This window comes from Telopea speciosissima, chromosome 11 (genome assembly GCF_018873765.1).
Source record: "Telopea speciosissima isolate NSW1024214 ecotype Mountain lineage chromosome 11, Tspe_v1, whole genome shotgun sequence".
Lineage (NCBI taxonomy): Eukaryota > Viridiplantae > Streptophyta > Magnoliopsida > Proteales > Proteaceae > Telopea > Telopea speciosissima.
The window spans coordinates 10,539,675-10,560,993 of NC_057926.1; the positions used below are offsets into that span (position 1 = coordinate 10,539,675).

The window sequence follows — 21,319 nt, forward strand, 5'->3', positions numbered from 1 at the left end:
TTTTTCCAAAACCCTGCAAAAGTCGATCTAGGGGATGGCCATCTCTGTTGCTACTGATTTTTTGGGACACCTATTGCTACATATAAAGAAGTCTCTTCCTCAAATTTTGGCACTTCTTTTGGAGTTTTTACTGGCTTTTCCCTCACCATAGCCCCTCTCTGCGATTTGGGTTTCTTTGCTATAATTATGGGTGACTCAGTTACTTCGACTACTACTTCTATTGGTGATGGCCAAGGCAAATTAGATTATCATACCTTTCCTCCTAATCCAATCAAACTAGATGGATCTAATTACTTGCTTTGGCCTCGGTTTGCTTCATTTGCCATTGCTGGTCGTGGCCTTACTGGCCATATTAATGGCACCAGTGTTATGCCAACTAAGATTGGTGTTGCTCAAGACAGATGGCTTACAAACAATGGAGTGCTCATGTCCTACCTCATTGGTTCCATGACTTCAGACATTGCACATGGGTTTCTTCTCCTTAATACAACCTCTCAAATTTGGGCTGCTTGCAAGGAGACTTATGGCAGCTTGGCAATGATGCCCAGGTGTATGAACTCCGGAAGAAGGTTCTTCACACTACTCAGGGAGAATTATCTATCTGCAAATATTATGCTACTTTGCGTAGCCTTTGGAAGTAATTGGACCACTTCTCTGATTATCACCCTACTATAGTTGCCGATATTACTTCATACAAGAAGCATGTGGATAAGATTAGAGTTTATGATTTTTTGGCTGATTTGAATATAGAGTATGACAAGATTCGGGTTCAGGTGTTGGGCCATAATCCTTTTCCCACACTTGAACAGTCCTATGCTTTGGTCTCCTCCGAGGAAAATCGCAGGGCTGCTATTTTGTATCCTCCTATTACTGACAGATTAGCCCTCCAGACTGCTGCCCCGGCTACTCTTGCACCTATTAGCACCCCTCCTAGTGATTCTGCTACTAGCACTGTTGTTTGTGAGCATTGTCACAAACCTTACCACACCAAAGAGAAGTGCTGGAAACTTCATGGGAAACCAGCTGACTTTGAAGCCAAGAGGGCTACCAAGAAAAAGCCAAAGAACGAAGCTAATCATACTGAGTCTGTTACCACAGCCCCTGCTAATGACACTGGTCTATCCCAGGACGATCTATAAGCATTCCTTCGTATGCTAAGGACTTTTGCTGCTACTGCCTCTAGTACATCCGCTACTACTGCCAACTCTTCCGCTCCTTCAGGTTCACACTTTGCCCGATCAGGTATTCTATTTGGTGGTCACTGTGCTTCTGTAGCTTTCCATCCTTGGATCATAGATTCTGGAGCTACAGATCACATGACCGATTCCTCTAGCCTGTTCCATCATTATTCTTTCACAACTGGGAAAGACAAGGTCAAAGTAGCTTATGGTTCTCTTTCTTTCATATCTGGAAAAGGAATCATCAACTACACTTCCTCTCTTCCTTTGTCCTCTGTTTTACATATTCCTAATTTTACTACTAACCTTCTTTCCATTAGTAGTATTACTCGTGATCTTAATTGCAAAGTAACTTTTTTTCCTTCCCATTGTGTTTTTCAGGATGTGGACTCTGGGAAGACGATTGAATTGGGTAAACTACACGGTGGATTGTACCTGCTTGAAGATGATCGTCTCTCTCTACCACCATTACCCTCCATTAGGAATTTTAGCACATTTATTTTCTAGTTTGGTCACCTAATGTAATAAGGATGACTTTTTTTGTGACGCTTGTGTTCTAGCCAAATAGACACGTTCAACTTATTCTTTATCAAATAAAAGGAGTTCTTCTTGCTTCCCATTGGTGCATTCTGATGTTTGGGGTCGTAGTTGTAAAACATCTCTTTCTGGTCATCGCTGGTTTGTTTCTTTTATTGACTGCCACTCTAGGAACATGTGGGTGTATCTTTTACACACAAAAAATCAAGTTTTTAAATGTTTTCAACATTTTCATAAAATGGTCCAAACTCAATTCCAGGCTACTCACAAAATATTGAGGAGTGATAATGGAACCGAATATAAAGAATCTCAATTTCAAAAATATCTAGCTGACCATGATATTGCTCACCAGACTAGTTGTGTTGATACCCCTGCCCAGGGCTTTGATGTTTGCTAGACATGTCCCATCTCAATATTGGGGAGATGCTATCCTCATTGCAGCCTATCTCATCAATAGGTTACTTTCTCAGGTTCTTGACTCTCGTAGTCCAGCTGAAGTTTTAATGGAAAATTCCTCCTTTGTTGTCACTCCCAAAGTGTTTGGTTGTGTGTGTTATGCTAGAGATACAAAATCTCCAGGCAAAGTTGAACCTAGGGGATTGCGTTGTATTTTCTTGGGTTATTCTCCAACCCAGAATGCTTATAAGTGTTACCATCCCCCTTCCCGCCATACTTTGGCTAGTATGGATGTTATTTTTCATGAGTCCCTTTCCTATTATTCTTCACCATCTCTTTAGGGGGAGAGTTCTAGTGAAGATGTGTTGTCTTTTGATGTTCTTCCTCTTCTAACCCCTACGACTACTGTCCAACCCCCTATGAGTGCTGCCTAGCCCCCTACAGTTGTTGTACAGCCTCCTATGGGTGCTACCCAACCTCCTTTGACTGCAGCCCAGCTTCCTCTGGCTGTTCCCCCCTCATCTGAAGGGAATCCTTTACAGGGGGAGACCATGGAAAAGAGTGTTGTTGATGTTCCTATTCAGGGGAAGTTGACTCCAGTCTAGAGAACTATAGGTGAATTTCAGAAGAGGATTGACAACTCCAATATGATCACCTATAAAGGGGTGACACCAAAAGGGGGCAGCTTCAATCCACTGTAGCACCGTTACCCATCCAATTGCCGGCTCAAGATCCAGATCCTTCCTCTCATGGTAAGCCCTCTTCTTCTGACCTACCCATTGCTCATCGCAAAGGTACTAGGACTTGCACTTTGCATCCCATATCTCATTTTGTTTCTTATAGTTCGCTTTCTCTTTTCTTGCATTTGTATCTTCTCTTTCTTCTGTTTTCATTCCTAAAAATTGGCAGGAAGCATCTACAGATGGAAAGTGGAAGGCACCAATTTATACTTTCTAGTCTCAATGTGTTCTAGGGCATTAAAAGTTGCTCCTGGTGTCTGCAGATAATTTAAAGGGCACAGATAGAGCAACCTCTTCAGTTGCTTCAGAGTTACATTGGTTGGGTGCAGACCTAGTGAAATGTTACAGATTTAAGCTCTCTCTCTCTCTCTCTATATCTATCTTTCTTCTTTCCTTCCCATTTTCTTCTTTCTCTTTGTCTTGCTTGGTCTTTCATGTTGCAACAATCCTCTGCCCTTTCAGAAATGTGTTTCCTCCAAATTTCTTCGATCTGGAGACCGTTGTTGGATGTGAAAACTATTCCATAATATGAATTGAATAAAAGAGTGGGTTCTACCAGTGCCTTGGTAATCCAAGGACTTTTAAAAAAGAAATGCAAAGATTGCAATGCCAAGAACAAGAAAAAGAAAGCAATCAAATTAATTTTCTCTCCAGATACATCTTTGGTAAAAGGAAGGACTGCAGAGATCTTCAATTTAACTTGGAAGGATGCATCACTACATCTGATAGTACTAATGAAGAGTAACTCCAACAGGTTCTTTTAAGGAAAAGAACAAAAACCATTTACAATTACACTACTCCTAAAAAGAAAGATTAAAGATAAAAGTAAAGACTTGTTGTGTTGATCTGTTGGATCCCTTTTTTGTTGTTGGGCTTCCTCTTTTATAAGCAACCTAGTAGTTAGGGTGGTTTCTGTCAGTAACTGCTCCTATTCAAATTTGAAATTTGAATAATTCCCTGGGAACGGTTTGCAACCGTATTTGTTTAGCCCGATTGTACGGCCCAGTGATGACCGAAATAAGGGTGTAAACAGAATGACAGCTTTCTCTCAATGTTGCTTTTCATGTTTTATTCTCTTTAATTGTATTTCACTTGTATGTTCAGGCTTCTGTGGTAGTAGCATTTGTGTTCAACATGGTTTTATTTTTGATATTTCAAGAAGAAGGGTTTAAGCCAACATTTTTCATTTATTTTTATGAACTGTTCTTATTTAATTCTTTTAAATTCAAGTTCACAAGAAGTAGAGTTTTAGAGCATTATTCTAATGTTGTTTTGGATGAATACTTTTCTTCAATTGTTTACAATTAAAATTGCCTAGAAGAATGCCTTTAATCCTAATTTTAGTTTCTTTTCCTCGTCGATGGATAACCCTCACTTTATTGGTCTAGAAAATGAATGAAAATCCTTACTAAAATTTTTCCAAAGTGAAGTTTTGGAGAGGGCAATTATGGGTTTGTAGGCTTATTTTCTCAGTAATAGTGGAGGCCTATGAAGCATTGTTATCATGGATGGGGTTTTATCTTTTTAAACAGTTACTTGAGCTTGCCAACTCTAAGATACTGATTGTTATCATACTCTAAATTTCTATAGTTAATGAGTCATTTCAACTTTCAGTTTGTTATGAAAGTTAAAATGATTGTTATGTTTGATGATATGAATTTCCCATTGGGGTTATTCTGATGCTCATTCAAATGATGGGTGTTGGTTTACTAATTCATCAACCCAAGGTGAAATCTGGACATAAAGTGGTTTAAGTTATCATACTGTCAACTTTGTTAAGGATGCACTTTGACTGGTTCTAACTTGGGCTTACACAAGTATTCATAAATGTGAATCTACAATTGCATTAACAAGTAAATTTTGTGGCTTTTTAGGGATCCTATTTTGGGTATTTTACTATACACCATGGAAAACAACTAAAATTATTGGTAAATAAGAAATTTGGGTTTCTTTGAATGTTTCATTTCTTTTCTTTTCTCCCCTCCCCCTCTCTAGTATTCGCCACCACTTCCTTCATCTTTGCTGTATTTTGATTTTGATAGTGGGTTGGTTTGTGATCGGTTGAATATGGCTTGTGAAAGAGTTATTCTTTTTCATCTTTATGTTGAAGGTGTGTTAAAGTTTGGAGTTTTACTTGTTTTTTGATTTTATTTTGGTTGTTGAAGCTCAATTATTGCCGAAATATTTGTTGGGTTCTTAATGGTAAGCGGATATTAGGGCATTTGGAGTTACTTTGATGATTTCAACTTTCGGCTATAACTTTACTGATGAGAGTAACTGTTTTGGTTTCGTCATTTGTCTATTGTTGGTATAAACTATTCCATGTGGTTCTGTTTTAATATATGTTTGGTACTGCTTTGGTTGGTCTTTCCCTGTTTTCATTGGGGACGGTTCGTTGAAAACTAGTTTATTTGTTGTAGTACATTATGGCATGTATTGGTACATGAATGGATGCAAGCCCATCCAGTAATTCTTCTTTTTGACATTTAGTCCAAATTCCTGCGACGAAACCACTAAATGCTCAATCTCTGCTAGGATTTTGAATTTTGTTCTCCATAAGAGCTTTATCTGAAGCTTGTAAATATAACTTCTAGCATAGGATTCTCTTAAGCTCAGCTCTTGAGTTCTTACTGAGCTACCTATTTGGCATGGTTTCCTTTTGACTAAATTGATTGACTTAACTTAATTTGGTAAGCTAGTCTGAATGTTGTCTAGTTGGACAATCATGCGTGCTCCTGAAGCTCATCCTGGAGCTGGAAGAGTGGATGTCGGTGCACTTGTATTTTTAGTAATAGATCTAAGAGGGTTCACAATATAACATCAGCATTTGGATTTTATATTGATATGATTATATTTAGTGTTGTCGGGCTAATATTCTGTTCAAAAGCATCTAAGCTGGTAAATGCCTACCATTTTCACAATCAAAGTAGCATTGATGGTTTTTTTAGACTAAAGAACTATTTGCATCTGTGTATTACTCATTAATTTGCTTGGTGTTTTTCGTATCCTAGCAAAGAATCTCGATGGTCCCCCTCTCTAGTATCCACCACCACTTCCTTCATCTTTGCTGAGCCACCCAAAACCAATTTGGCTTTGAATTTTGTCATAGAGAGAACCACAGGCAAGGTATGTGGAGAAGAATAGTTTTATTGGGAGAAAGAGGATAATGCTCTAAACCTCTACTTAAGAAAAATATATATATACATTGCAGAAGAACAGTCGTGTGTGGGGCATAATTTATCTACAAATAAGAGCCTTTGGCTTGAGCTACTGATCCAAAGATCCATTATTGATGGATCCCTGAGTGAATAATGTTAAGTACTGGAGGTTAGAAGTGCAAATTTACATTACAACTTTGATGGCTACAGCACATATATGCTCTGGTATTACTTCTGAACTATAACTTAATAGACTAAAATTCTCATTTAGGTAGACAAAAAGAAGAGAAAGGAATTAAAAAAAGGAGCTTACTGTTAGTATCCACTTAGCCATTTAGGTTGACTATGATCATGGAAGGAGAAGAAATAGGGGATAAAAAATGGTAGGAGAAACATGGGCACATTTTCTAAATATTTAATGTTAGGGTGGTTTCCAATAAGTCCAAAGCTTTCCAGTCATTAGATGCATAGTAACAGCTGTTCTAGAACCCAAGACCTCATAAGCTTACAAAAAAAACTAATCCCATATTTTAATCACAAAAGCTCTTCTCAGACCTCTCTCCTTGTATATCAGTCTCTCCTTTCCCACCCACTACCTCCTATACCTCTCTAATCTCTTGTTGTGTTTTAGGAATGAGAATGGTTGAAAACTAAGGATACTTATTATGTGCTGTACTGTGCATATGCCTGTTATACATTTAAGTAATCAAAGAGTGTAGCTCGATAACTTATGTTGCCATTCCATTGTTTGTCTCTGATTTTTTATTCATTTTTTCATTATTGTGTTAGAGTTGTTAGAAGTTATGTGATAAGGGTAGTTTGGGAAGTAGCTTTTAGTCTAGTTGCCCTATTGTGTATTTTCTCCTTGTTACCTTTTCTTATCTTTTACCTCCCTAGGGAGGTGTATGTAATATTCTTATCTTTATTAGTGAAGTAATATAGGTGCGGTCTCTTAAATAACACATTCAACCGAAAATACTCTTTCCTCTTCTCTCTTGTGTCATTCTTTCTCCTTTCTCTTCTTCTTCCTCCTCTCTTACTTGCTTTCTTAACCCTAAAATCTAACTTGATATCAAAGCTTTTGGTTTGAGAGTCGAATCTAACTTCTTATCCCTATTTTTTCTTCTCTTTGAAATCCTAGGGCACAAAGGATTTCAAGGAGAAGCTTCCTATGTAAAAAATCTGTTGAAAGGACTATGAGATAGGTTCGATATAACCTATTCTAGTGTTTGCTACTGCTGTTTGAGCTTGGATGAAGCTCTCTTGATGATTTGAAGTTCTTCTAACCACTACTAGAGTTACCGCCAGCTCCACATTGCAGTCCTTGTATCTCTCTCTCTTGGCATGGGTTTGAGGTTTGAAATGGGTCACTAGAATCGCCCAAGAATGTTGGTTAAGGTCCATGTGTCTCTTCTTGCTGCTTGAAGGCTCAATCTGAGCACAAGAGGAAACAGAGGACCCACATGGTTTTATCAGATTTATCCAAAATGTTTCCTATAAAAAATGGTATGTGAAAATTATAATAGTAATTTTTTCTTCCCATAAAATCACTACAGTTGTTCTTATTGATACAGGAGCCGAATTAAATTGTATCCAAGAAGGACTAGTCCTGACTCAGTATTTTGAAAAAAACAAAACAAAAATTAGCAAGTGCAAATGGTTCTAATATGATTGTATATATATATTTTTTTGGTCGAATGTAAAGTTATGCATTAGAAATATACCAACGATCAAGTTCAAGTGCATCCCAAAGAAAATAGGGGGGCATACCCACCCATTTACAAAGTGATGAATCATGAAAAGAAATTCCAAAAACAGCTAAGAGATGCGTTGAAGAGTTTACAGATCGCACAACATGCATAATAATAACAGAATGAATGTGTGAAAGTAAGCTCCAAATGTCATGCATAAGCAATAAAATTTCCCATGGTGGATTAAAAAGATATCTGGCATATTTAATTAAATCTGCAAAATTTGATTCCACCACCAAGTCATGAATCTCGAACTCCAAAGCAAGCAACAAGCCTAGTCTCATGGCTGCACATTCAGAATAAAGGGCAAATCTTGAAATATCTTTTAGAGTAACACCTGCCAAGAAAAAACCTTGATCATCTCAGAGTAGAGCACCAAAACCAGAAGTTGTTCCTTTAATGAAGGTACCATTAGAATTTAGCTTGGCATATCCTTGTATAGGAGATGTCCAATGTGTAATTCCCTGTGAGGGATTGATCATAGATGAGGTTTGTCAATGAAGGAGGCTGCCAAGTCCTGCACCATTTTGTTGGCCAAAAGCAAAGTTTCTTGTGGGTTAGTAGAAATATTATTGAAAGCTTTTCTATTTCTCGTGCACCATATTTCCCAAGAGAGAATAGCATAAAATTGGGCTAGCTTTCTACAATCTCTCTTACAAGAACCGAGAACCTCAAACCAAGACTTAACCCACTCTACAAAAGTAAGGTAGGACAGTGAAGGCCGAAGGAAATATGGAGATCCAAACCAGGCTAACTTAGCATGGTTGCATAATAAAAGAGCATGGGCAACAATTTCTATTGGTTCATTACAACACGGGCAAGAAGGGTCGGAGATTTGATTCCTCTCAACCAAGTTGGATTTAACAGCCAAAGCATCATGACAAGCTCTCTAAATAAAATATTTAATTTTAGGGGGAGATCGAGATTCCAAATTGATTTCCATGTAGAGGAAGGGAGAGGGTTAGGTCCAGTTGAGCGAGAAGAAGAGGGAGAAGATGATTTGGAAATATAGTAGGCCGACTTAATTGAAAAGACATCTTTTTTATCAAAAGGCCAAATCCAACAGTCATCAAAGATAATGGAGCTCAATAGAATTTTTGCCACTGCAAGAGATAAGTCAAATGGGAAAATAGAAGATAAGAGATCACTTTTCTATTCTCTAGTGTTAGAGTCAATAAGGTCAGCCACATACTCAATATTGCAATCAATAGGCTTAGGATACAGAACTCTCGAGTCTTGAGTAAAGGGAACCCAAGGGTCAGACCAAATATTAGTCAAAGTGCCACTCCCAATAATTTTCCTAATACCCTTAAGGAGAACATCCTTCCCTGCCAGGACACTCCTCCACCCAAAGGATGCATTATTTAGAAGTTGAGCATGCAAAAAAGAGGAGTTGGGAAAGTAACGGGCTTTCATACATTTGGCCCACAATGAAGAGGGATTAACCAATAATCTCCAAGCTATTTTGGATAAAGGGCCAAGTTAAAATGGCGAAGATCTCTAAAACCTAATCCACCCTCACTTTTACTCTTAGTCATGAAGTCCCAACTGACCCAACGATTTTTTTTCTCATCTTTAACTTGACCTCACCAATACTGTTTATAGATGTGGTTAATCTCATTTGTGATGCCTTTAGGCAAGACGAAACAAGACATCAAGTGACTAGAAATAGCAGAAACCACCGATTTGAGAAGGATCTCTCTTCCCGCAGAAGAAAGGAGTCTTTGTTTCCAACCTTGTGCTTTATGTCTAATCCTATTAATAATGTAAGAGAAAATTTTGGATTTGAAACAATAGATATCAGAAGGGAGACCAAGATAAGTGCCAGGTGAGGAAACACATTTCATCTTGACAATGCCCGAAATAGTAACTTTAATATGCTCAGGGTTTTTTTTGCTGAAATAGAGTTAAGATTTTTGGTGATTGACCATTTGATCAGAAACACCACCATTTGTGCTACCTTTTATGTAAACAAGAATGCTGAAATTGAAAGAGGAACACCAAGATTAGTTATAAACTATAAACCTCTAAATGATGCTTTCTAATGGATAAGGTATCATATTCCCAACAAGAGAGACATATTTCAGGAAGTTTATCGGGCAAGAATCTTTTCTAAATTTGATATGAAGTCTAGATTTTGACAATTCCAAATTCATGAACAAGACAGATATAAAACTGCATTTACTACTCCTTTAGGACATTCCGAATGGAATGTGATGTCATTTGGATTGAAGAATGCTCCAAGTGAATTTTAAAATATCATGAATGACATCCTAAACCCTTATGGCAATTATGTTGTTGTCTATATAAATGATGTTCTAATATTTTCAGAATCTATAGAACAACGTTTTAGACATCTGAAAAGTTTTTACCAAGTAATGAAAAATAGTTGATTAGTTCTTTCCCAAAAGAAAATGGAATTATTCCATACCAAAATTAGATTCTTAGGACATTATATTTATCAAGGAACAATTATTCCTATAGAAAGAACAATTGCTTTTACTAATAAATTTTCAGATCAGATTCTTGAAAAGAAACAACTACAATGCTTCCTAACAAGTTTAAATTATGTCAGAGACTTTATTCCACATATAAGTAAAATTTGTGAGCCTTTATATTTAAGACTCAAGCAAAAGCCTCCTGCTTAGACGAATGAACAAACCAAAGTTGACCAGAAAATCAAACAATTAGTTAAAGAAATCCCCTGCCTTAACCTTGTAAACCCAGATTTATCTAAAATAGTTGAAACAGATGCCTCTGATATCGAAGATGGAGGAATTCTAAAGCAAGTAGATTAGGTAAAAGAATAATTAGTGCAATTTATGTTTGGAATCTGGAATTCTACCCAAAAGAATTACAGTGCAATTAAAAAAGAATTTTTTTTTTTATTTTTTATGAAAGACTGCATATATTAAACAAGACTAGAGGAGTTACATATTTTTGTACATATAAGTGGAGGTATCACACCACTTAAAAGTTATATTAGTAAAGTTCCCAGTCATTTCAGCAAACTCCAAAAAACTAGTTATAACGTTCCATGGGACTGAGGTTAGAAACCTAGGGCTAAACAGGTCATATAGTTTTTTGTTGCAACACCATATCTCTTTTAAGATGATATTTTCTTCCTTTGCTCTCTTCCACCCTTGGACGATGCGACATAGCTCCGCTTCCATTTCATCTGGAGTGCCAGCCAACCTACATCTGTTATAATTCTTTATCCATTAATCAAAAGGGAAAATGTCCATCTGGCTATTCTAAGTTCGGGATCAAAACCTCCTGCGACCATTAAACCAGGTAATTCCAGGTTGATGTTAGTTAAGATTGAAGTAAGAAGTGAAAAATGTGTGTTTTGTGGTGAGAGCATAGGTGAATCAGATGATGGTGGAGTTAATTGCATATCAGAAATCCATCTAAGCAAACTATGGATGATCAGTAATGGGTCAGCCTTAAAATCACACATGATAATTTTATTTCTTACAAACCAAATATAATAACATGTAATTATAAAAACTGAGAAAAACCAGCATAGAAATTGTTTGTTCATGACTTTCGAGCCAATGAAGGATGCACATAGACAGGTGAGAGAAGGAGCAGTAAGGTGTTTAGTTCTTAATCCAAGCGGGCCAGAAGCCCAAATTCGCTTAGTCCAATCACAAGATAGAAAAATCTATCAAATTGATTCGTTGTTAGAGCCATAGAAAACACATGAAGGCTCGACGGGCATCCATTTCAAAAGAGACTTTCTGACAGGAAGTCCTGCATTTAAGACATGCCAAAAGAAGGTTTTAAATTGAGGATGTAAATTGAGTCTCCAAAAAAATCTCCACCATTGGATAATCATGGGATTAGTCAAATTAGCTGTTGTTATTTGTTTTGCAGCTAATTTGGTAGAGAATTTGCCATTTTTTGAAAAAGAACAATTCCATAGATCATCAAGATTGGAAATATTAATTCGAAGAATATTTGTAGCAGAAGGAAAAGCAAAGCAAGTTTTGTCAATTGTTTTATGTATTCAAAAGTTTCAAGGTGATTTGTTAAATACAAAATTTTTAGTATGAGTTCATTGTAGGGCTGCTAAATAAGTTTTGAAAAATGAGTTCAGAATATTGCATCAAAATAGATTTTTGCCAGATGGTAAGCCCTTTTATCAAGTTTTGATTTTGACATTTGAATATATAAAAGGAGATACAAATTCTATCCCTGACTTTCTTACCCACGAATTCTTACAAGGTCATAAATCCATGTTTTTTCATCAAAATGGCTCATCCCAAGGTGTCTTCATCCTCATCTTTCCAAATCAAGTCCAAGTCTTCTTATTCTAAGACTCTGCCTCTCAACCAACTTGCAAATATTCAATCAAAACTAGTAAGCAAGGCTGTTCCTTTTTCTCAAGTTGTTGCAAGAGCCTCATCCAGCCTCCTCCCAATCCATCACTAAACCAAACTCCTCTCCAGCAACTCAACCTCACATGAAAAGCAAATATTTCCGCAAAACTTATTTCCAAGACCTTTTCACTCTTGATGAACAGTTCATCAAAGGTCGTAATTCTGCCGAAAAAATTACAAAAAGAGTGTTCTACCAAGGATGGCAGAACTATTCTCCTAGTTTTGCTAAAACCTAGGAATCTATGAGTTCATCTTAGTAGGCAAACTCTATCAGAATCAAACAAAATTTTGATAAATTTGATTCAAGTTTGGTGATTCTTACTATCGTCACTATTCTCAAGATCTTGGTGGTGTTTCCTATTCCCTCTCACATAGTATCATGGAATGACGCCTCTACCCCTGAGAAGATATCTAGGTGTGCTCACCCATTGGCCCATACGCTTGTGTAGAGACCATGTGATCAATAGATATATATATATGGGAGAATGTTCTCTGTGCCCGGCACATGGGCAGCCTCTACAGTGGGCAGGGTGTTCATCGCGACCACCTCTATGTGCCTGGGCGCAGGCTGCGCTGCGGCACAGAGAATATATATCAGCTATCCATCACTCCCATCCCACAGAACTCAAAAAAATCTCTGCTGCTTCTCTCGTGTCATTCTCTTCTCGCTCTTATCAATCTTTTTTGATCCTCTTTAATGGCGTCCACCAGCGCTTTAACTGCTCAGATTCCGAACTTGCACAGTATAATTGACCGGAAAATCCCTAGCCTATCGTCAGTCTCCTTCTGTAAGTCCTCTTGTTTTGTTCTCTCTTGCTCCAACCCCCTCTTACTATTCTTTGCCCCTTTGTAGCCTTTCGATTTCAAATTTTGGAGTATCGGATTCACATTTAGTTAGAAAATGCAAACATTAAAATGTTTCAGTTGAAACTATGCATTCAGTTTGTTTCAACATAGTTTATGATAAAAATTCGATTGTTGAGATGTTTCCTATGAAATTATACGCACGAGGAAAGTCTTCTTTCTTTTTCTTTATAATTCATAGCGTCTTGGTTGGTCTAGCATTTCTACGTTCAGTAGCTAGAGCTTGATTTCAGTAAGTGAAGTAGCTTGCCAAAGACTTAGTTTACATGCTCTTGAATGGGCAGAGGCTTTTCTGCTCTACGGTTATCAAATATACTGAACAATTTATTGAGGCGGTTAATGAATTTTCCTTGATAGAAACTGAAGTTTTTACGCTGATGAACTTTAATGTGGTTGGTTATTGTTGCTCTTTGTTGTGCTATACATTGGCAGGCAGTTCGACCCCCTGATTTTCATGACTCCAAAAAAGGAAATTTTGAAGAACTAAGGTTATATGTTAGACTTAGATGGTCTAATTCCTTAATTCGGTCTATGATATTGGTAAAAGGGTTTGGACCTGGCTTAACCAGCTAAGGTTCGGAAATGCTAAAGCTAAGGTGGTATGACATTATCTCGTACTCTTATTGAGAAGTGAGAACTCAAAAGTGGATTTCTTGTGCTGTCCAATTTCCAGTATGTGAATGGAGGGGGCAATTCTTGGTTAATGGGATATGATCTCTTTGAATTTCAATGAGCTCTAATAGCATCTTTTTTTTTTTGGGGGGGGGGGGGAAGGGGGGGTGTTAGGATGATTTGGAAATTTAGATTGGGTCAACCATTGGTTGACCAGGTTTAGGAAGCTTATGGTTCAAGTCTACTGACCTGATATGGGTGCGCTTGATCAGATGATCTAATAACGACACTCAAAACCATGAATAAGCTATTTAGCTTCAATTTGTGTGTGATTTTTTGTATAGAACTTTTTTTTTGGGGGGGTGGGGGGGGGGTGGGGTTGCTCAGCCCTTGTGGTTTTCAATGTTTGAGACACCTTCCCTTGAAAATTAAGGAAAAGTTGTTCAATTATTTAAGGCCTAAGAAAGCCTTGTTTGTAGTTTTAATGGGGTTCTAACAAAATAGAGACTTAGGATTTATAAGAAGGGGAATGAAGAGAAAGGAACAAGGGGTTTAACCCCAACAGAGCAACTAAGTTGGCAAGGTCAACACCTCACAATTAAGAGGTCATGAGTTCAAGTCTCCTTGAGGCCTATCCATCCAAAAAAAAGGGAAAAGAAAAACACAAGGGGTTTTGGCTCAGGCATCTATTAATATATAGAAGAACTGAAGAAGAGAATTGATCCAGTTTTCAAAAGGGCAAAAAGAAAAGGAGAGAATACATGGGAAAAATAAGGTTGGCAGGCTGCATGCAGCCTGTGCCCAGACACATGAAGGGCAAAATTGCCAGCCCGGCCCCCGTGAAATGAAAAATCGCACCCATGTTGAAATTCTAAACCCAACCTGATAAAAAAGTTGGGTTGAATTGATGATGTAGAGCTCCAACAGTACCAACGTAGGAGGAAGAAAGGCCAGCCCAAACAGGCCCCTAATTAGCCCCATTGGTTTAAGCTATAACTTAGAACCAGCCCAGCCAAGCTCCTTTTCTGCCCATCAATTTATGTTGTGTTCAGGCCCTACTTAAGCCCATATTATGGTTATAACTTAAGCTCGTTACAAGGCCATTGATATACCCATCTTTAAGGCCCATAATCTATCCTCGAATGTGGCCATCGGTCTAGTACGTTCTTGACATATTTGGCACCATGTTGCTGCCTTGCCTGGAGAATGTGTTGGTAGTTGGCAAGAAGAACCAATGCACTTTCAAATTCAATGGCAAGCTTATCATAATTGATCCCCTTAATATACCAGCTGAGCAAGCCAAGCGACAAACTCTCAGGACCAAGCAAAATAGACCGCTTCAAAGGTGAAAAAGTATTGGTACTCCCTCATAAGGAGTTCGTGAGGACTAGTCAGGACACATGACTGATTTTGGCACTTGTCACTCGTCACTAGGGAAGTGACCCCCTCCACAAGAGGTTAAATTTCCTAAGTCTATTCAAGACCTGTAATCATACTTCTCTGAATTAGTGCCCGAGGAGCTACCCGATGCACGACATTCAGTAGGCCATCACTTTGGTACCCGGATCTGTAAACTTCAAAATCTAACAGCCAGATGAGCCCTATGGAGCATACAAAATTGAAGTGGAAAGTGGATGACCTACTGAAAAATGGTTTTGTACAGGAGAGTATGAGTCCATGTGTAGTACCAATCCTCCTCACACCAAAGAAGGACGTGTGTAAACAGCAGAATTATAAATAAGATCACCGTCAACACCAGTTCCCTGTCCCCAGACTTGATGATATGCTAGACATATTGTCCAATGCAAAAATCTTTTTCAAAATAGTTCTCAAGCATGGACATCATCAGATACACATCCACCTAGGTGGTGAGTGGAAAACTGCCTTCAAAACCAAAGATGGTCTGTATGAATGGAAAGCTGTGCCTTTTGGTTTCACCAATACACCCAACACATTCATGCGTGTGATGACTCTGGTATTGTGTCCTTTCATTGGTAATTTTTAGTTGTTTACTTTGACGACATTTTGATATTCAGCAAGAGGAAGAAGGATCATCTAGGCCACTTGAGACACGTGATACGCGTACTTTGGGTAGAGAAACTTTATATCAACTTGAATAAGTGTTACTTTATGTTGCCCAAGGCTATATTCCTTGGATTCATTAGATCATCAAGTGACGTTGAGGTAGATCTAGAAAAGATCAAAAACATTTTAGTGTGTCCAACACCTAAAACTCTCATTGAAGCTAGAAGCTTCCATGGTTTGGCATCATTCTTCTGTAGGCTCATATGAGATTTCAACATTATTATGGCTCCTATTGCAAAGTGTATGAAAACCAACAAGGGTAAATTTGGGTGGATGACTACAACCACTAGGGCCTTTGAATGTATCAAGAAGAAGATGACGAAGGCCCCTGTCGACAGCTACCCGACTTTGACAGAATGTTCGAGGTGGTCACTGATGCATCCCATGTTGGCATACAAGGCACTCCACATATGGTCTAGGGCTATATGCTGTTGTGCAGGTACTCAAGCATTGACTCCATTATCTAGTCGGCAAGGAATTTGTCTTATTCACTAACCACGTGGCCTTAAAACTTCTTCACTCGCAGAAGACGTTCAGTAATATGGTTATTAAGTTATAGTTTCTATTCTTGTTATCGCTTTAGTTGCTGGGTCATTAGCAATGGATCTTTATCTCCTCCAGTTCCCCAGTTCCTCTAACAAGGGGAGGCGGGAGGGGGCTGGAATGACCACCCTATCCCTACCCAACCATTCTGCCAGATGGGGTCCACCACCTCCTATTAGAGGAACTGGGGAACTGGGCCAGGCAGGAAACTGGAGGAGATAATTTTCCCATTAGCAACATAGGAGTTTCTATTTTGATGTTATTTCTTTCCTTTTTGATTACAACAACTAGATCTTCTAAGAATTTACTATTTTGTTAAGTTGTAAGCTACTTAGTAGCTAAGCCTTACCTTTTCTTGTGCCACAAGTTTTTAATTTTATAGATACAAGAGTAGGGGAACCATCCCCATGATTTTGGCTAATGGGATTTCTTTGTTCTCTATGGATGCATGCTACTGTGGTGAACCAACAGCAACCCTGGACGGTGAATTCTAGGTTGGGTAGTGGTGAAACTCACATAAGCTTTGATGGTGAATCCAAGTCATACCCCCCCTTTTCCTTTCTTCTTCCTTTATTCCTCCATTTTCTCCTGCAAATTCCTTGCTTTTGTGGGAGATCTTTTGCTGCTATTAGGACTGCCGTTGGAAGATTGAAGGTGTGCACCAGCTCTCTCATATTATTGCTAAGGAAGTCTTTTATACTGGTTCAACTTTTGCTGTTGGATATACTCAGGTACAGCAGGCTACGGTTCTGCTTTTTTTGTATTTTTTTTAAGGGGAGGGGGGGGGGGGACTGGGGAGGGGGAAAGTGCGTAAGGGGGGAACGATACTTGATCGGATTGGAACGAATGTTGGGACGCCAGAATCTTTAGGTAGCTTAGCTTGCTTCCAAGCCGGCCCGGCCGCGAGGGTGCCGCAAGGTACTGCCGGTGCTGCTCTATGATCAGCTCGACCACCGGGAGAGAGTGGTCTACGATCAGCTAGCTCATAGTTGCTTGGTTGCATGGGCGCTAATGCGCAGTAGTTTGATTGCAGCTGGCCGCTTCGGTGGGACCTTCGCTTCTTCTAAAGTAGACCCGGAGCTTCTTTCTTCTCGTGCGGAGCCCTGAGAAAGTCACCGGCGGTGTTCCAAACCTGCTGCTGATTTGGCCCTAACAGCCAGGAGACTTGAACTCATGACTTCCTGGTGGGCATGGGCATGAAGCGCACCACAGCTCACCAACTGCGCTAGGCAGCTGTTGTTAGCTATGGTTCTGCTTTCTCTTTCTATTTTTTCTTCCAATTGGTGCTTCTGTAACAGCACCTTCAGCCCTCTGTTTGGGCTCAAATTTTGTGAGTATGTTCCCTCCTTGTACACTGTCCATCGACCAAAGTTTGGAGTCCATTGATATTGCTGATCTGAAGTTATTCATGTTTCTCGTACTTGCTATGTTGGTGTTCATCTTTGTTCTGTTTTCTGTCTACTCTTGTTACTCTCCATCTAACCATTGAATTTGCTTGAATTTTGGACAATAGTCACTACTACAGCAGGAATAGACCAGCATTTGACTAGTTTTTAAGCCCCACCATCTGGCTGGTTATTGAGTTATTGACTCTTCTCTATTTTGCCCTTATGTTTCCCTTGGATACTGTGATTCTGTCCTGTGGTATTTTTAGTTCATTAAATCAATCTTGATTTATCTATAACTCATTAATTGGTCAGTTTCTTGTTCAGTCCAGTTCAATAGGAATCCCTAATGGGGGCAACCCTTAACTTGTATGATGATCAGTTCTTTCTGGAAAAGGTTAGCTCTAATTGCCTCTTAAGGAGATTATTATTGTTTGTTATCTGCTTCCCCTGCTGCCCTTTTTGGTATTCGTTCTTTTAATGCTGAATCCTCAGATTGATGTGTCTCTATTAGACGCACTGACTGAGGGCCAATACTACATGATCTTCGGCACTCAATTGGGAGCTATCATTACCTGATGGTTATCCGTTGGTCTAAGGGAGAGAAAGGTAAAAAAAAAAAACCAATGTGAGAGGGAGAGACTGCTTCCTTCTCTTTTGCATCTTCCGCATGCCTGCCTTTAATGCCCGTCTGAGGTTTCCTTGATCGAGTAACTGAAATTCTGTTTACCGTCCACCCTCCCCTTCTTTTGATGTGTGAAAGCCACTTTGAGTTCTCTGCATGAATGTGAAAAAGATAAAATGACATTCAATCAGGCTAGTCTTGTTTCTTCATGTTTTCTAAAGACTATTACTCAATTTATGACTGAAGACATGCTCCATGCTTCGTAAAACGTTGATGAGAAACACCCATATAGAAGCATGCACCAAACAATGACCTTGTTGATGCTATCTAATGCTTTAGACAATCTACTTTACATCCATTGGAGCAAACATTTGGCAAGGGGAATATGTATTTGCAAACCTTGTTGATGCTATCTAGGTTTCTGCATTATTGTGCTTTTGCAGTTTATCCCTCCCCCTCTTATAGTTCAAATCAAGGTTCTAAATCTCAGTTTAGAGGCCGGTTTCCATCAGGCACAAAACCAAGACGTGATGGATCTCTTTTTGACGCTTGGTTTCGACCCTAGGCCTCCCTAAGTTGAAATCCAGGGTCGAAACTTGGGTTTTTACCATGGGTATTGACCCTGGGTTTTGTTTCGGCCAGGCCCGAAACTGAGACAACTCAGATATTTCGGTCAGTTTCGACCGAGATTTAGTTACATGGTTCAAATGATTCCATTGAGGCAATGTTCTCCTAGAGCTGGAAGATCTCTATGAATGTGTATACCCATACTTTTGATTATTTATACCAATTCGATGGTGAAAGAACAGAAATTTTCACTGCATTTCAATTTTTATACCTGTTCTAATTTTAATGGTTCATTTTTGCTTTGTCCAAGGATGCATGCTTTTAGGTTCTATATATGATATCTAATAGAGACAATAGCGACTCAATTTCTTGTGGCTGCTTCTGCTTTTCAGGCAATAAAATAAACTCAAACACTGGTCCAATTGGTATACCAGCTTTATCCTTGCCTGGAAGTAGAAGATCTCGTAACTCAAAATCTTTTCAAGTTTACAGTTTATTTGGCGGAAGGAAGGATAATAATGAGAAGAGTGATGGTGGCCAATCAAAGGTAAATTTAGCTACACTGCTGTTCCAGTTGATATATTCATTTAGTTCCTGGCTGCATTCATCTTCTAATGTTACTAAGTATGGCATTTCAAACATTTTCATGTAAATTAAACCACTTTCCGCCATAGTTGTCACGGTGTCTAGGCGATCCTAGGTTGGAGGAGGAAAAAAATCAAGACTGAGGCGCCTGGATGCCTAGCGAAGCCTTGACAACTATGCTTTCCGCTTTAAAATATTTTGGAGAAAGTTTTGAATCCAATTTTACCTATACTGTGGTATTTTGCATGAGTAGTTTTCCAACCACAATTAATCTTTGAGGAAATTTTTTGGGCATCACAATATTCAAAGGACAAGGGGGGGGGGGGATATTCTTTTTGATGACTAGTCCCATATTAATTTAGGCAGAAAGAAGTAAAAAGAGAAAAAAAAAATGAAGATATTAAATTTAGCTATAATTTGATGCGTTATTTATGAGCAATCCTTCAATTTTACCACAGTAAGAGCTAAAGAGTCTAAAATCAACTGATGGAGAACCTATCCAGTAAAAGCTCAATCATGAAAACTCTAGGGTTGGGGTGTTGGAAGTCCTCAAGGACATGGTTTTAAATCTCGGGTTCGCAAGAATGCTAGACGAAACCCTAAGTGCGATACCATTTTGTACCTGCTTTCGACTAGGTTTTGCAAGTTTCGACCATGTTTCAGCCATATTTTAGTAATTTCGCATGTTTCGACCTAAATACCTATATAAATAAATAAGCAAATGCCTCCTATTTAATCCAATAAAAATATTTAAAAAATCACCCCCCTACTTCAAGAAAATATATTGGATTTTCGGTGGTAGGTGCAATTTTCAACTTTTAAATGCTAGGGTTCTCGATCTAAAAATTCTATAAATCTTAATAGGCCAAAAATTTCATGTACGGCCATGCACATTCATGGCCACTGTTAATAGAAGAAGAGGAAGAAGAAGAGAAGAGTAGAGAGCAAGCAAGACACTCGTTATTGAGAGAGCCCTGAAAAAGTAATTCATATAGAGAAATAAGCTGTACAGGGGCAAAAGGGGAAATCAAAAAAGTAAAAAGGAGAAGAGAGGGATCCCTTCTCGGTATTAGCACCAGATTTCCTGATGCTAATCCCAAGAAGGATAAGTTCCCTTCTCTACCCTTCTAACACTCTCCCTCAAGCTAGGGCATATATATCAATCATGCCCATTTTGTTACAGATATAGTCAACCCTCCTACTTCCTAATGACTTAGTAAAGATATCTGCAAGTTGCTCTCCAGTCTTGACATACTTTGGAGAGATTACTCCCTGTTGAAGCTTTTCTCTCACAAAGTGATAGTTCACCTCAATGTGTTTAGTTCTCTCATGGAAGACAGGGTTTGAGGCAATATGTATGGCTGCCTGGTTGTCACACCATAATTGCATTGGTGTAGAACTCTCAAATCCTAGCTCAGTCAACAACATCTTCAACCAAACCAACTCACAAGTGGCATGTGCCATGGCTCGATATTCTGACTCTGCACTTGATCTAGCCACCACACTCTGTTTCTTGCTCTTCCATGAGACAAGATTCCTCCAACAAATACACAGTAGCCTGTAGTTGATCTCCGATCAATCGGTGATCTAGCCCAATCTACATCAGAAAATCCCTCAACTCGTGTATGGACATGATCAGTGTACACTAATCCTCGTCCAGGAGCTTTCTTGAGATACCTTAAAATCTAAATGACAACATCCCAATGAGGTGTCCTAGGAGATGACATGAATGGACTTACAACATTGACTGGAAATGAAATATCAGGTCGAGTGAATGTCAAGTAATTCAGCTTTCCAACCAACCTTCTGTATCTCTCTGGATCATTAAGGGTATCTCCCTCATCTGCAACAAGTTTGATATTGGGATCCATTGGGCTATCAAGGGACTTGCACCCTAGCATCCCAGTC

The 21,319-nt window shown here is 38.8% G+C and overlaps 1 protein-coding gene across 1 annotated transcript in view; it reads left to right on the top strand.

Moving 5' to 3' along the window:
• Positions 1 to 12,762: 12,762 nt before the first annotated feature.
• Positions 12,763 to 21,319, top strand: part of LOC122646713 (nucleoid-associated protein At4g30620, chloroplastic-like) — a 32,280-nt gene continuing 23,723 nt past the window's right edge. Inside the window, exons 1-2 of the mRNA XM_043840312.1 lie at positions 12,763 to 12,933; positions 19,219 to 19,372. Coding sequence (XP_043696247.1) covers positions 12,843 to 12,933; positions 19,219 to 19,372 — 245 coding nt within the window. The 5' untranslated portion in view covers positions 12,763 to 12,842. The remainder of the gene's footprint in view (positions 12,934 to 19,218; positions 19,373 to 21,319) is intronic.